Below are 17,500 nucleotides of genomic sequence, written 5' to 3'. Positions count from 1 at the left end.
ATTCATAATCTATATACTTCAGTATTTACCATCACTGGCTCTGTTGCTGTTATTCTAATGCTACAAACACTGAGGAAATACAGAAGTACAGCTAAAGAGACACTTACAATTCAAGTCAGTATATTTCACCATCTTAAATAAACAGCAGGTAAACACACACCTGTGTCTCTAGAGGGGTCAGGGGTCACACAGCAGGTCAGGATACTGGAGAAATCGTCAGTGTGTGTCTCGTTCTCCTGCAGCCTTTACCCTGAGTAACACACAAGAGCACAGTCCAGACACTCATCACTGGGTTGTTTCAGCAAAGCTTCAGCATGATTAACCCTTAAAACGTTCAGCTTTCAGGTCCATTTTGACCAGGAAGAGATGCATACACATTTAGTTTATAGTGAGGGAACAACACTTCGCAAATGCTTTAAGACACAACAGTTATTTAATTTTTTACAATTATATTTTAAGAAATATAACCGTTTAATAAATGTCCCATGGTTTGTGTTCGGGTCATTTTGACCCGGGAGCACAATTTGATGTCAAAAACACTTTTTGTAAAATTCTCCATGAAGTTATTTATATTAGTATTAAAAATTTGAGTAAGATGTATTTAGCCTTTAACCACACGGCAGTTTGAGTGAAAATTTTATTGGTTATTAGTGAACCCAAACAAACAAACAAATATGTAAATAAATAAATAAATAAATAGTTTTAACTGAAACAGAACAGAACATAAAAATCCTTAAATAAATTTGATTTCAGCTAGTCACATTTCTCATTTTCCTTTAGTTTAACATGATGTATTAAAATAATTAAAAATGAAAAAAATAAAACCTGAAATAAAAATGGAAAAAAAACCCTAAAAATAAATAGATTTTAAAAAATGCCCCAAAACAACAAAATTGCTTAGACTTTAATTAAATAAATAAAAAAAAAAAATCTAAATCTGAATAAAACTATAATATTTACTCAATGATAGTAAACTAATAAAGTCAAAGAGCATTTAAGTGCAGGTTGAATGAAAAACAATAAATATTATAAACAATATAAATAAAACAGCAAAATTAGTAAAAGTGAAAACAGAACATGTCAAAAAAAATCTAAATTCAGTCAATTAAAATTTATTATAAGTACATCAATGACATTAAAATGACACTGCACACCAAACAAAATCACTCAAATAATCTGGATGCAGATAATCTGCTTCATAAATGATATTCTATATACATGCATCGCAGATGGTTTCCACTTTACAAGCATCATAGTGTGGTGTAGAGTATGCTGAGGAAGATCAGTGCTAGTGCAGAGGTTCTCCAGATTATAAAAAGGTAAGAAAGAGATGCTTCTTTAAAGAACCTTTGACTGAATGCTTATTTTTAAGGGTGTAGTTATAAGTGTGTTGTTTGTTTAATGTGTTTTAATGATTTACAGTGTGTACAGTGTGTAGTGTTCAGGTGTGAATATACTGTATGGAAACGTGTCTCCATCTAGTGGTAGAAATAAAAATATACAGCAGCTTGAATATTAGATTTTTATACAAGTTTATAAACGAACACCTGAACCTAAACATCTAAATTATTCTCTGCATTCACAGATGTTCACATAATCTGAGCAAAGTAGTTGCTCTGACTCCGAATTTGGTTTATTTTCATTAAACACTGAGTGGTTTGACCAGACTTTGAATTGTGGTTTGCGTGCAAAACAAAAAAACAACAACCAGAAACAGAAAGTTTATACTTGTACATGAAGAATAACAGTCTACAGTAACTTCAGCAACAACACGTTCACGAAATGATACATTATAATTAATTATCATGTTTAATTTAGGTATTATTTAAAATACTCGGTCTCTAAGCTGAAGTGTTACCAATATTTCGCAAATAATTTTAAAACACTACTAATGATAATGTATTTTAACACAATAAATATGTGTTCGCGCGCACGTACACTCACGCGCGCCCGCGCACGCACAGAAGGCGGAAATGCGGCGGATGTCGGTGATGTTAACGCGGAGCTGCGGGATTATTACAGTGAGTCAGTTTATACAGTAAATATGTGTTTGCTTTACCGACACCGCGCGGCTGTGTTCGTGTTTATTCGGCTTCTGATCGGGATCATTCGTTCTTGTTTGTTTATTTGTGTCTGCGCGCGGTGCTGATCTCCGCGAGCTCTCGCTTTAGTTGCTCTATACACGGATAATAACTTGTCTTATACACAGAGCCATCATCATGTTAGAATAATAAAGGTTTCTGTTCAAACTACTGCTACACAATTCACTAGAATATCATTATATGCTTAAACATTAAGATTTGCACTCATGAAAATGACTAAAGTAGTCAAACCCGTTCATTAGAAGGGGTGCCAATACTTTTGTCCGTGTGGTGTATAATGCAGATGAATGGTTTGTAACCTCAGAATAGGAAGCTGATAATACAGATGTGATGGTTTCTGTGTTCAGGACTCTGTCAGTGGGGCTCTGCTGGGCTCGTGATGATGGGGAAGTATTTCTTCAGCGAGACGGACATCAAGAGCACGTGGGATCAGGTGTTGGCGGCCTTCTGGCAGAGATACCCGAACCCATACAGGTACCTAAACCACACTCCATTTAAATGGAGAGATCACCCAAAATTTGTTTTTTTCTGTAAATGTGCTCTTCTTGAGGCCATTGAAGATGTAGATGAGTTTGTTTCTGCATCAGATTGGGGGAAATGTAGCATTGCGTCAGTGTCTCAGCAATGGATGTGAATGTCCAAAAACATAATAAAAACACAACAATAATACAAAAACATCACAACAATCAACATCACTTCACACACTCAATCTTACAGCACACAATTTAACCACTCAGAACATTATTCTACAAATCACAAATTATTTGTCTCCCTCGCTGGGCGGAGCGACACTGCACTCATGTTCTGACGGAGGACGTACTTTTCCGCGAGGTGACGCCGGATAACCTGCTCCTGTCCCGGCGGCTCCTGACGAAGACCAGTCGTCTCCCTCGCTGGGCGGAGCGCGTCTTCCCGGGAAACCTGTCGCGTTCGGTGTACATCATCGAGGATTCTGTGGTCGACCTCGGAAACAGAAGCCTCACGACGCTGACCTGGAACGTAAATCACGCTAAACTAATGGTAAACAACAACAACAACACACACTCACACACACATTGACCTTTACACTTCATTTAGAAACATGCACCGAGGAGCAAAAACGAATGAAAGTCTTAAGTAGATAAGTAAGGGAGAATGCATGGCTAGCTGTGCATTAAACGACCAAACATAAACCACCACCAACACAGACCATGGTATAATGTTATTTTAGTATGATCGATATACTATTAAAAATTATCGATAAAATATTAAAATATATTTATAATAATCATAATTAGATTAATTTTTCATAATTTTATTAGTAAGATTTTTATTTTTATTTTTTTGTTTCTATGTTAAATTTTAGTTATTTTATTTTCATTCTTATTAGCTTCTATTTTTATATACGTATATATTGTTTTTAGTTTATTTAGTTTTAGTTTTTAAGTTAAACTGAATAAAAATGAGAAATGTCACCCAAAAAAAAAAAAAAAATAAAAAAAATTAAAAAAAAAAAAATATTTTTTTCATTTATTTAATTTTTTCATTTTTTGTTCATTTATTTCTGTGTTGTGTGCGTAGAACTATTACATATAATAATATTAACATTTATTTAATATCTTAAATGTTTTTATGGTTTTAGTTCACTTTATTAACCACAAACAAACAAAACAAAATGAATCCTGATGTTGTGTGCGTAGAACTATTACTTACAGAAGACACTTTGGTTTAAATAATTATAACTTGATTATTTCCACAATGTTGTAAAGTAAAATGATGTTGATAAAGACCTAAAGTTAGTCACTGGACTTCATCTTGAAGATAGTTTTCTTATTTTAGTCACGTCTTTTTAAATTCTGATATTATAAAACACAGACTAACAACAAACGCCACAAATCATCCCAGAGTCCATCAGATCCATTGATAATACTTACTGATGTTTCCCTCCAAAATGATGTCACTTCCTGCAAGATGATGTCATTAAAGCATGTACAGAAGACTAAAGATCAACCATTTAAACAGGTTGTGGTTAGAGAAAAGAAACATGAATGTTTCTGTAAAAATGGGCCGTTTCTCAGAGACATACAGAAATAAACATGTACTTGGTTTAAACCAAATGTTTTAAAACCCACTCTGCTTTCACTTCACTGTGATGGAAGCAGGGTTTGGGTGTGTTTCGTGTGGTCGTACCTGGTTGTGGTTTGTGTGGTGTTGGTGTTGGATCTGAGCATCTCTACGATCAGCAGAGCTCTGTGCAGAAACACGTGCATATCAGATGTCTCTTTATTTCCTCTAAACCAGTTAAACACAAACCACTCGACTCAATTATGCAGGCAGGGCTGTTACAGTTAACTAACACTACAACTGAAAACATTAAAACAATTGATTTTTTATTTTTTTGTTTTAGTTTAACTTGATGTACTACAATTGGAAAAAATAAACTATAAAACTAGGCATTTTACAAAACAAAAATGAAGAAAACTGACAAAGCTAACTTAATATTTTATGCCAAGGCAACATTTCTTATTCTCACAAATAAAACTGAAATAAAAAACTTTATAGACTATTAAAAATGACTAAAAAAACAAAAACGCATAATGAAATACCAAAATCTAAATATATTTGAAGTAAATATTTTTATTGTACTAAAATTAGCTAACTGATAAATAAAATAAAATTTGTAGGCATGTTTAAAAAAACAAGCACTAACAAAGAAGATGATAAAGACACACAACAAAATACTAAACCTAACTAAATATTTAATTTCAGCTAGATGCCAAGTCAACACTTCTTATTTTCATTTAGTTTATCTTGATGAACTGAAATAACGCAAACCATAACTGACATAAAAACTAGATAGAAATGTAAAAGAAATTATAAAAATTTCAAAAACACACAAAAGAACAAAAACAAACACTATTTTTATTCCAGCTTGACTTTCAGTCAGTTCCAGTTTAAAACTTGTTTATACTAAAATAAGTAATACTGACATAATAAAAAAATCAATAAAAAACTACTTATAGAGATATTTTAAAAATACAAAATTAATTAATAATAGTAAATATTAATAAATGTACTAAAATAACAAACTAAAATAAAAATAAAACTATGTAGACATGTTTTAAAAAAACTAAGTAAAAACGATAACTGACATGAAAACCTATTATTCGAAATGTAAAACAAAGAAAAAAAATAGTAAAAAAATGACCAAAAACACACAAAAATAACTAAAAGAACTATTTTACTTCAGCTTGATTCCAAGGATAAACTTTTCATACTAAAAAAAACTAATACTGAAATAATAAAAAAAATCAATAAAAAACTACTTATAGAGATATTTAAAAATACTAAAATAATTTAATAATAGTAAATTATTAATAAATGTACTAAAATAACAAACTAATGTAACTAAAAATAACAAACTAAAATAAATAATAAACTATGTAGACATGTTTTAAAAAACGAGTAAAACAACTATACTGACCTGAAAACTATAACAAGAAATGTAAAAAAAGGAAAAAACAATAGTAAAAATGACAACCAACACACACAAAATAACTAAAATAAACATTTACACTTCAGCTTGATTCCAAGCGCGACATTTTTCAATTTCATTTAGTTTAACTTGTTATACTAAAATAACTGATACTGAAACAATAAAAAAAATCAATAAAAAACTACTTATAGAGAGATTTTAAAAAAATATCTAAAATATTAATAATAATAAATATTAATAATTATAAAATCATAATAAAATAAAAATAAAACTGTAGAAAACATCTATTAAAAAAAAGTAAAACTGTAACTGACCACGTCTTTAAAAAATTAAAAAAAGTAAAACTAGTTTAATTGAAAACAACACAGAAAACTATATGAATGTAAATATTTTACAAAAAATAAGGCTACAACATTTCATTTAGTTTATTTTATACAGCTTGATTCACAATATAAAAACTATATATTTCATATATACTAATACTGAAAAATGATTAAAACTATATATAGACATTATTTAATAATATGTAAATATTTAATAAAATTATGAATAACTATAATAGTAAATTTTAAAACGTTACCCAAAATCAATACTTTGTGAGCCATATTATATGTATATATATAATAATGAAAACGCAACTCCTATTGTGACAAACAGTAATGCTGTGTATCATATTGTGCACTAAGATGCAAGTGTGTGTGTGTGGTGGACTTACCAGCACGTTGTGGTGTGTACCAGCGCTGTGTCTGTTTTGCGGGAGAACAGAACCAGCACCCTTATCAACCCGGATCACCAGAGAAGCCTGGATCTCATCAGGAGTCTTCCAGACCCATCCAGACAAATCCAACTAACTCAACGACTGAGCGATTAGCAAACACACACATTCTGACCTAAAACAAACAAGAGAAAAGATGATGAGACACTGTGTTGTGTTGATATGAATGGTCAGCATTGTGTTGTAATACTGTGTTGGTCGTCCTGCAGGAGTTCGGTTTGGCCAGGTTCAGGAGTAATCAGGTGAAAGCCATGAAGGGTTTGGAGCATGCACTGTCCAATCTGCAGAGTAAGAGCTCTATATACACTACAGGCCTGTTTACATCCAGAACAAACATTAGCAAAACATGGAGAAGACAACACTCAAAACTACCTACAAAAGGTCCACAAAAAGAGCTCATCCTCACATGATTCAGTGCAAAGTAAAACCTCTCATACAATAAAGAATCGAGAGACGTTAAAAGATTAATATATTCAAAACCCAACAACAAGTTTATATAGGAATGTATCACGCTGTAATGTCAGTCATTAAGGTTTATTTTTAACATGTACAGCTGTTTTAATAAAATAGATTTTTAACAAAAAATAAAAATTAAACTAAACTAAAACTAAAAATAAAACAAACTAAGTTACTTGAAATAAAATAAACAACAAAAAAAACTTACTGAATAAAAAAATATATAAATATATATAATAAATAAATTTCAGCTAGCTGCCAAGACAAAAAATAACTATCGAAATATATGAAAAAAAAAGACACAACCACACAACTAAAACTTCATTGTTAATTAAAATGGAAAATATTAAAATATAAACTCACTCAAAATAATAACGAAAACTATTATGGTATCTCGATACTACAAGACGACATCAGTTCTTATTTTAATTTAGTTTTTAAACCTCCACGTACGTGAAAATAACTACAACTACAATAAATAAGTATAGAAATATTTTTTAGAACAACTATTAAAAATTTCAAAAAATGCAATAAAAATTTACTACAACTTTAGCTAAACTTAAAAATAGAAATATTACAATGTTAGTATAAACAACAAACACATTCCCATTTAATCAACAACTGCTTTCCAACTAAGAGAAATATTGGTAAAAAAAACATAAATTTTGTAATAAAAGAAATTTATAATTGACATAAATTTGAAAATGTTCATTTATATCTAAAGTAGTTAAATATTTTTATATATTTATTTTATTTATTTAAATATTGTATTTAAATAAATAAAAGAATGGTGTGAATAGGCCTTTATCCTGTCATAACCCTGAGCCATATTTATTTGTATAGCACTTTTTACATGCACAATGTTTCAAAGCAGCTTTACAGAAAATCATGATAATGTTTCTAATATCTTAACATTTTCATGTCTTATAGTGCAGTTATTAGTTTAGAGCTGGATGATAATATAGTGACATTTTGTGACTTTACAAGCAATCAAGCAATTGCAGTTTGCTATAGTATACATTGCTTTGTGTGAGTTTGTGTTACCGGCTCTTGACATTACACACTTGAGTTATAGTTGTAAAGGGCATGTTTCATTATTGGCCTCAAGAAAAAACCACAGAACAGATTAAATTATCTCAGTGTTAGTTCCTCTTTTGCCCATTGTGTGTCTTCTGTAAAACATTTAAAACAGACACCTTTAAAATATTAAAGAAATAACAGAAAGCGTGTTTTACAATAATCTTGCCGTTTCATCATGTTTTCTCATGTGTGTCCATCATTTGTGGCCTCCTTTCCAAAGCCTCGTCCGTGTGTCCTGGAGATTTTTGCCGTGAAACAAAAAACCTCATTCAGCCTCTCCAAACAACCCAGAAACTCAGCAATACATATGATAAGTATGAACAAGAGTGAATGTCATGATCATATCGGTCACCCCATAAAACTCTAAACAAAATCTAATGCATATAAAAAAAACAATACCATTATCATAACAATAACACTATTACAATTACATTTCCCCCATTTCTCATGACTGCTATGCAAGAAGATTATTTTAACTGTGAAGTATTTATTTATATATCATTGTAGCATTTGTCTTGCATTTGTTCTGTACTGCAAAACTGCTTCAAAACTGTTTAACCACAAAACAAAACATAAATAAAAAATCACAATAAAAACCATCACTGTATTGCAAAACTGTTTAACCACAGTATAATACAGAAAGAAATTATTACAATAATCACCATGAAACTGAGTTTATATCGCAATTCTGAGTTAAAATTTTGAAATCTGCACCATCTAGAAATCTGAGTTTATATCGTAATTCGCTCGCATTCTGAGTTTCTCACAATTCTGATTTTAATCTGCAACACTAAAATCGCAATTCTGAGTTTATATCACAAACCTGAGTTCATTCGCAATGAGTTAAAGTCTTTCTAAAAACTGGCATTCTGAGTTTAAATAATATCTCACAATTCTGAGTTAAAATTTCGGCCAAACTTTAAATGCAATTCCGACTCAAAACTGAGTTTATAATACGGCACTTCTGAGTTTAAATCTGCAAACTGAGTTAATCTGAGTTTAAATAATTTATCATCAATTCTGAGTTTAAATCTCACAAAACTGTTTTATATCGCTTCTGAGTTTTAAATCTCCAAAACTTTTAAATTCCAAGTTTAATTCGCAAACCTGAGTTTACCGTAATTCGAGTTAAATCGCAATTCCTGAGTTTAGTTTTAAATAACACAAAGACTGTAATTTAAAATTTATCACCCAAACTGAGTTTATTCACAATTCTCATTTAAATCTCGCATTCTGAGTTTTATTCATCTGCTTTAAAGCTGAGAATTTATATGCGCAACTGAGTTTATATTTCTGATTTTAAATCTTGCAAAACTGAGTTAATCATAATTCTGAGTTTTTAAATCTTGCATTCTGATTTAAATAATTTAATTCTGAGTTTATCTCAAAACGGTTTAGAATCGCATTCTGAGTTTTTAAATCTGAGTTTTAAATCTCACTGCTGAAACTGAGTTTATATCGCAATTTGAGTTTAAATCTAAAACTGAATTTATATCGCATTAAATCTCGCAAATAAAATCTTAAATAAAATATCACAATTCTGAGTTAAAATAAGCAAAACTGAATTTATATCGCAGTTCTGAGTTTAAATCTCGTTTAAATCGCAAAAACTGAGTTTATATCGATTCTCTAAGTTTACATCTGAGTTTTAAATCTCACAAACTGAGTTTATCGCAATCCAGTAATTCGCAAAACTGAGTTTAAATTAGTTTAAATAATTAAACAAAATACCAAAATAAAAATTCTAAAATACTGAATTTATATCGCAATTCCGAGTTTACATCATGCAAAACTGAGTTTATATCGCAATTAAATCGTTATAAATCTCCGCAATTTGAGTTTAAATCTCTAAAACAAACTGAATTTTTATCCATTCCGATTTCCATGAGTTTATATCGCAACTTCAGTTTAAACTTTGAGTTTAAATCTTCTGCTCACAAAACTGAGTTTATATCGTGTGCTGAGTTTCAAATCTCACAAAAACGTTTTATATCGCACTTCTGAGTTTAATCTCTCCCACCAAGTTTTTCAGCATCGCAAAACTTTTCTATCGAGTTTAAATAATTTATTAAAATTCACAAAACTGAATTTAAAATCGCATTCAGTTTAAATCTCCCAACTGAGTTTTAAATCTCAGTTTTAAATCTCGCAAAAAACGAGTTTATAGCGGCAATCTGAGTTTAAATCTCGCAAACTGTTTATACGCAGTCTCAGTTTCAAAAGCTGAGTTTTGTATCGCCTGATTCAATTCGGAGTTTAAATCTTATAGTGCTTGCATTTCTTGAGTTTAAATAATTTATCTTATCCAAAACTGAGTTTATCTCACAATTCCTGAGTAAAGTTAGAAAACTGAGTTTATATCTTCTAGTTTATCTCGAAAAACTGAGTTTTTACATTTCGGAGTTTACGCTCGCCAAACTGAGTTTATATGCGCAATTCGAAGTTTAAATCTCACAAAACCATTCTTTTAATATCACAATTTCTGAGTTTAAATAATTCCTGAGTTAAATCTCAATTTCGGATTTTAAATAATTTTATCACAATTCTGAGTTTTATTTTAGCGGTCCCAGAGTTTATATCAATTCTGAGTTTAAATCTCAACAAACTCTGAGTTTATAACGCGAAGTCTGAAAACTGAGTTTATATTGTATTCTGAGTTTTAAATCTCACAAAATTCTGGAGTTTAAAGTAATTTATTACAAAATTCAAGTCTGAGTTTTAAATCTCCGCAATTCTGAAAGATTTTAAATCACAATTCAATTCTGAGTTTAAATCTCTGACGTTTATAAAGAGCCTGAGTTTATATAAACTGCAATTCTGAGTTTAAATCTCACAAACTGAATTGAAAACTGAATTTATATCGTACTTCTGAGTTTGAAAATACTCGCAAACTTTTAATCGCAATTCTCATCTCGCTAAACTGAATTTATATCCGAATTTATATTTTTCGTCGCAAACTGCTTGATAGAATATCTCGCCATTCTGTTTAAATCTCGCTAAAACTGAATTTATAGATCGCAATTCTTGATGTTTAAATCTCGGGCTCATAACTGAGTTTATATTGCAATTCGGCAAAAACTGAGTTTAAATCTAGTTTAATCTCGCAAAACTGAATTTATTGCAATTCTCATCAGGCACAACTGAATTTATAAATCTACGTTTTTAATTTTTCGCAAAAACTGAATTTATATCACAAGTCTGGTGTGCGGTGGCTGAATTCTCGTAAGATAAAGATCGGCATTCGAGTTTTACTTTCTATAACTTCGTTTTAATGCTGGGTGTCCGTAAAATCTGAATTTAATCGGGGGTCCGTTCTGGCTGCATTGTAAAATAAAGATCACAAGGTTTGCCTCCGTTTTTATGGCGCGCGTGTAGCTTGGTGCGATAGGCCTATGACCTGAATGTGTTTTCATGAGATTCACTTACCCAGAGAGATCCTAACGATGTGACCTTGTTTCGCTGGTACCTTTAAGTAAAGCAACGCTTGATTGAAAGGTGAAGACTGAAGATGAAGCTTTCTGTTCTCTACCATGTGTTTAGAAATATGATTAGAAAACTCAGGGACAGATACTTTGCAATTGTTTACAACTGACACTGTCTCCCTACAGTGTGTTTCTGACGTAACGCATAGTAGAAGTAGAATATACTGTGCTATAATATAGTATATATAGATATATATATATATATATATATATATATATATATATATACTTGCATGCACTGCCACACATTACTGTATACAACAGCATACACATACTGTATACATACTGTATACATATCTGTCTATATATATATATTGCTATATATATATATATATTAATATTGCCGTCCAAAAACAAAAATGATGATCATCATCCAACCTTACTACACAACAGAACTTTTTTTGACTCAAAATTTTATTCCCATCATCTCATTTGTAATGAAATTAGAAATATTTTCACTAGGGGTCTAGACTTTTGGACCCGACTGTATTAGAATTTAAAATCATAAAATACATTGCTGTATAATACATCATTTATCAAAACAGTTATGAGTTCATATGAAATAATTTCAGGTCATAAGTTTAAAGTTATCAATCTCTGACAACTGTGCTTCTTAACGGTTTTAATTAGTTTCTAGTCTAATAATATGAGAAAATGCACCGTATAATTTTGAGAATTTTAATTTATAAAACTGTTTTGTTGTAATATTTGTTTTGCTCTATTCATAATATGTTTTAATTGCATTCCTTCACAGATGCTTTAGTGTGAAGTTTTAAGGTTTTAGAGTGAAGAATATTATTGTGAAAATGGATATTTCATTGTTTTGTATCTGTATTCATTTTGCTTTTGCTTGAAAAGACAAACTACTAAGAATCAAAAATAAAGAAAAAAAATAATAAATTACATTTCAAACAGACAGTTTTAATGATACTGTGTACATAGAATTTAAAATGTTCTTTGTTTGTACATTTAGTTTCTTAAAAAAAGCTGAAACCAGAACTTGCTGATAAATTAAATATTATTTGTCTACTTCAAAATGTCACAATTATTTCAATGTTACTTGCCAACTTTGTAAACATTTGTGAAATTTACTAGCAATTTCTAAATGAAAACTGTTTCTACGCAATTTTTTTCAGTGTGGAATAAATGTTAGCTTTTAATTAAATATTTAAGCAATTAAACATAAATATGTTTTATTTAGAGCCTCCAAAGTAAGAATACTATGTGTATTATTGCATTTAAGAAATAAACTGAATCGCCCAATCATCTTCAAAACACAAAATATTTTTGAAAAACAGAAATGTAGCATTTTTTCTAACAATGTCATAATTTTTACAAAATGACGATAACCATATGCAATTATGCTAATAGTAGAAATAACAGAAAGCAAATTATGTTAATGTAAAAGCCATCAAACTCCTTAAAACAATAACCCAGTGCAGAATATCTGAGATGCTGTTTTAGGTGTGTGTTTGTGTCATGTTTTATCTTTCTGCACACTTGCGTAGATGGTGGCCTCCTCAGCATTATTCTGTCTGGATTTTGGTTTGTGAGATTTGATGTGGACTACAGATGAATACGTAACATCATCCTGCAGAGATAATAAACACACACGTTACATGTTAAACGTGAAAACGTTATGTTTTCATCAGCTGTTTGGACTCTCATTCTGACGGCACCCATTCACTGCAGAGCATCCATTGCTGAGACACTGATGCAATGCTACAATTGTACAAATCTGATGAAGAAACAAACTCACCTACATCTTTGTTCTTTTTAAATACAAATTACAAGATTAACTTAATGCAAGATGCACTCACAAAACACATGTCAAGCATTTAAGCAGAAGCTTTCAAATCAAACAGTCATAAAATAAATACAAACGAGAAATTGGAGAAGTGTTTTCTAAAATAGTATGGCTGTGCAAATTTACCTGAGTAGATCTGCTCATGTCTGCCACAGTTGAATACACAACCCCCTCTTCCTACAGACAAACATGCTACAAATAAACCTTTCTTCATATCAACTGGTTTTTATAAATACATGTCCAAAATTTAACACTAACCTTTTTGTGAGGGTCTCTTGCGCCGCTTTTAATATCATGCAGCTACACATGCATCTGCCTTTACGCTAAAAAGACAACAAGTTGCAAAACACAAAAAAAAACAAAAAAGCAAACACATCAACCACACATTAATCTACCTTTAAGCTAATGAACTGACAGCTAAATGTGTCAATCTCAACAAGCTAATTTTATGAAGAAAACATTATATGCATGCAGTAGCTAATTGCAGTGGTTTGCATGAGTCTGAAATACTGGAAAGCTGGAAGGATTTGTTTGAGGAAATGAGAGAATTAGTTGTGCAGAGTGCAGTTTTCCAAACACGAAAAGAGCTAAAATTAAAAAGCTAGAGCTGTTTTTTCTGATGAAGTGATGCTAAACCATTGCAATATATTTTCTTGCAGTTTTCTTATATAATGCCTAGCATACAAATAAGATCTGAAAAGGATGTTTTTAAAATGAATCAGTTTATTGGGCAACTACACAAAATCTAAATAGAAATATTATATGTATTTTGTCTGTCTTTCTCTTCGTTTGATCCATCATGTTATTATGGCTCATATAGTTTGATACAGTGAGAACATGAAGCTCGGTTTTATTCAATATTCAAATATGAATTTGCTGCAAGGAATGCAATCTATTAATGTGATGAAATTCAATGATGCTACGTAATGTGAATCAATAGGATTTTTACATAACAGTACAGCAGACACTGACATAAAATGATCTAAATATCAGTCGTCACTCTTTCCTATTCAGATGTGGCCGTAAATATGCATTCATAGGAAAAGGATCATGTGCTTTGTTACACCAATTATTTTCTGGACCACGCAGGGAAACTTGCAAGATCAGTAGGGAACAGTCATGTGACATACTTTGCGCTGGAAACGGCGCAACTAAGTATTAAATCATGGTGAGCTGTAGTCTACTGAAGTTTATTGCATGTATTGCGCAAAGGCCAATAAATGTTCATGATTCTGTTATCAATAGTATTATCACGTTTATCATGACAGTTTGATCGCTGAAAATTCATTTTGAAAGTATTACTCTTCAGCGCTTATTTTTATTATGCTTAGCTATACGTTGTGGATCATCTAAAGTCACAATCTAATACATAGCTTAATGTAGTAAGAACTATGACCAGAAAAGGAACAAAGTATTTTTTAACACACTCCCCTTGTCTTATGCACAACTTACTACAAAAACAGACACCGTCAGCGATGTCACGTCACATTAAAGAGCATGAAAAACGTACTCTGTTACTTTCATAACTTTGGTTCCCTGAGATTTCTCTGAGGACTGAAGACTTATTCAATCACACAGTGTAAGTAGCTTGTGCAGTGGTTATAAAAAACAACCAATGGCCCAGCAGCGGTGCTGCACGAGCCTATGGCGGTGAAGCCCACAAGAGCCTGCCAGAATGGGCGGGGCCATCTGGCTATATAAGCGGACATTTTGCTATATGATCTCAGGTCAATTCGACTGAAGTGACAACACCAAGTCGTGCAGCGTCATGGCACAGCAAGGGACGCTGTACTCATTCCCGAATCTCAGGGAACCAAAGTTACGAAAGTAACCGAGTACGTTCCCTATAGATACTTCACTCGTACTGTGTCGCTAGACGCTTATGCGGAACCAATACAATCCCACCGTGCCATGAGAGAGGAACGACTGATATGAGCTGGCCTTGAGTGGAAAAGGCTCAAAGGGACCAATTATACACAGGGTGAACCCTGCAAGAGGTAAGAGGGCTGAACTCATTGAGGTGGAATTCCAACCTCGGGTGGAATGGGCTCTCATTTCTTTGGGACTCTGAAGACCCAGGGAGGAGTATGCTAGCGCGATAGCGTCAACTAACCATCAAGAAATCCTCTGCTTTGTGACCGGGGACCCTTTGGTGCAGCCACCAAAGCATACAAAAAGTTAAACCTACCCCCTGACTGAAGAGGGCGGAGCGCTCAATGTTAATTCTCAATGCCTTAACTGGGCAGAGAAGGTTAAACTCCTGGTCCTCCTCAGAAGGAGGAAGCGCAGAGAGAGTAATATCCTGGGCTCTAAATGGCATGTAGAGCACTTTAGGGACATACCCATGTCTTGGCCTTGGAGTCATTAGGGCCAAACTCAAGATGGGCAGGGCTTGTTGAGAGAGCCTGCAAGTCACCTACTCACTTAACCGATGCTAGCGCCAGCAGCAGAGCAGTTTTCAGCGACAGGCTTTTTAAGCTCGCAGACTGGAGTGGCTCAAAGGGCCATGGGTAGATCCAATGTAGGGACCACGAGGGGCCGGGGCAGGTGGAGCCTCCTGGATATCCTCGGGAAACGGACAACAAGGTTGTTCTGGCCCACCGACTGTCCGGCTATTGGAGCGTGAAAAGGTGCTATAGCTGCCACATAGACTTTGAGCGTGGAAGGGGAGAACCCTTGTCCAACAGCTCTTGAAGTAGGACAATATCACTGATATGTCACATGTTATTGGTTTCGCACCAGGCGGAGAAAATCGACCACTTAAGGGCGAAGAGGCATCTCGTAGACAGGGCTCTAGCCTGTGATATCGTATTCAGGATACTCTCTGGGAGATCTACTGATTCCCGTTGAGAGCCCATAGATTATAAATAGATATTTGACTGTGTAGCCCAAAGATATTTACATACCTCACTGTACAATGCCTTTTTATACTTGCTATATTATAATGTCAGCTTCTGTTTATACTTTCTTTGAATCCATAGTTATATGTACAGTCATTTGCATTGAGCTGGTCTCTGCCCTCCTACCTCATAACTTGCACTATATGTCATAAAGTTTAATGTATATACACACATTCTATAGTTATTAGTCTAGATATGTTATTTGCACTTCTAGTTAGATACTGACTGCATTTCATTGGCTCTGTTCTTGTACTCTGCACAGTGACAATAAAGTTGAATCTAATCTAATCTAATCTAATGTAGTGCCCACAGCTCGGGATGGGGGTTCCAGATTTTTCTGTTTGCATGAGAAAGGAGGTCCTGCCTCAGGGGAATGGGCCACGGAGCTGCTGTCATCAGCTGAGACAGCTCTGAGATCCAGAGATGGTTCTTCCAGAGTGGGGCCACCAGAAGCACTCTGTGCCTGTGCTTCCTGACTCACTTGACTACCTAGGGGAACAGGGCGATTGGGGGAAAAGCATATAGGAGGAGGTTGGGCCATTCGTGGACCAACGCGTACTTGTTCTACCACCATCATGCCGTCTGATCTGACGAGCAAGTGGTGTCCCTTCACGACTGGCAAGGTCTGAGGGTATATATATATATATATATATATATAATATATTATATATTATATATAATATATATATATATATATATATATGATACCACCATCATGCCGTCTGATCTGACGAGCAAGTGGTGTCCCTTCACGACTGGCAAGGTCTGAGGAGCTCGACATACTGCCATCAGTCCGAGGCAGTTGATGTGTAGCTGACCTTTTGCATTCGTCCAGGAGCCGAAGGTTGGTCTACCTTCACACAGAGCTACCCAACCTGTGTTGGATGCATCTGTCAGGACAAATTTCCTTCTGTAAACCAATCCCATAGTCACGCCCTGCTTGAACCACTGTATGTCCTTACCGGGGGCCAGGGCCGTCATGCAGGCCTGGTCCACCCTGATGCAGATGCGTCCATGACACCACGCATGGGGCAGAATTAGAGGTTTCAACCAGTACTGAAGGGGTCTTATTCTGAGCAGGCCCAACTGAAGGACCGGTGCTGCAGAGGCCATGAGGCCCAGCATCCTTTGAAAACTTTGAGAAAGTAGGGGGCTCCAATTCTGAAGGAAGCCGCAAGCTGCTGTATAGCCAGTGCACGGTCTGGTGCGACTATCACCCTCATGTGGACTGAGTCGAAAACTGCCCCCAGGAACGAAGTTCGCTGGCTGGGGGGACAGAGAGCTCTTGGCAAAATTGATCCTGAGTCCCAGGCGCTTTTAGAGGAGGAGGGACCTGTGGGCTATTAGCGCGGCCTCAGACTGTGCAAAAACAGACCAGTCGTCGAGGTAATTCAGGATACGAATTCCCATCTTTCTCAGAGGG

At 33.7% G+C, this 17,500-nt stretch overlaps 1 protein-coding gene and 1 long non-coding RNA gene across 2 annotated transcripts; one reads left to right on the top strand and one right to left on the bottom strand.

The window, feature by feature from the left end:
• The first annotated feature begins 1,933 nt into the window (after positions 1-1,933).
• Positions 1,934-8,617, top strand: LOC109061417 (PRELI domain-containing protein 1, mitochondrial-like). The gene is made up of 5 exons (XM_042750555.1): positions 1,934-2,021; positions 2,450-2,576; positions 2,897-3,122; positions 6,562-6,640; positions 8,610-8,617. Exons 2-5 carry the CDS (start codon positions 2,482-2,484, stop codon positions 8,615-8,617), a joined length of 408 nt encoding a protein of 135 aa, XP_042606489.1. The 5' UTR covers positions 1,934-2,021; positions 2,450-2,481.
• Positions 8,618-12,270: 3,653 nt separating this feature from the next.
• LOC122141957 lies at positions 12,271-13,454 on the bottom strand. Its single transcript, XR_006158236.1, has 3 exons — positions 13,436-13,454; positions 13,304-13,354; positions 12,271-12,961 (listed from the first exon to the last, which is right to left on the bottom strand). It is a non-coding gene; the product is annotated as an uncharacterized LOC122141957 (long non-coding RNA).
• Between the last annotated feature and the right edge of the window lie 4,046 nt (positions 13,455-17,500).

This window comes from Cyprinus carpio, chromosome B23 (genome assembly GCF_018340385.1).
Source record: "Cyprinus carpio isolate SPL01 chromosome B23, ASM1834038v1, whole genome shotgun sequence".
Lineage (NCBI taxonomy): Eukaryota > Metazoa > Chordata > Actinopteri > Cypriniformes > Cyprinidae > Cyprinus > Cyprinus carpio.
The sequence above is the reverse complement of the archived record's forward strand: the minus strand, read 5'-3'. Positions and strand labels throughout refer to the sequence as shown.

Bases quoted from the DNA above. Each gene is read 5' to 3' on its own strand.
- LOC109061417 (XM_042750555.1), top strand. From the start codon at position 2,482: ATGATGGGGAAGTATTTCTTCAGCGAGACGGACATCAAGAGCACGTGG. The intron at 2,577-2,896 runs GTACCTAAACCA...GGAGCGACACTG, and splicing joins AGATACCCGAACCCATACAG to CACTCATGTTCTGACGGAGG. The intron at 3,123-6,561 runs GTAAACAACAAC...GTCGTCCTGCAG, and splicing joins TAAATCACGCTAAACTAATG to GAGTTCGGTTTGGCCAGGTT.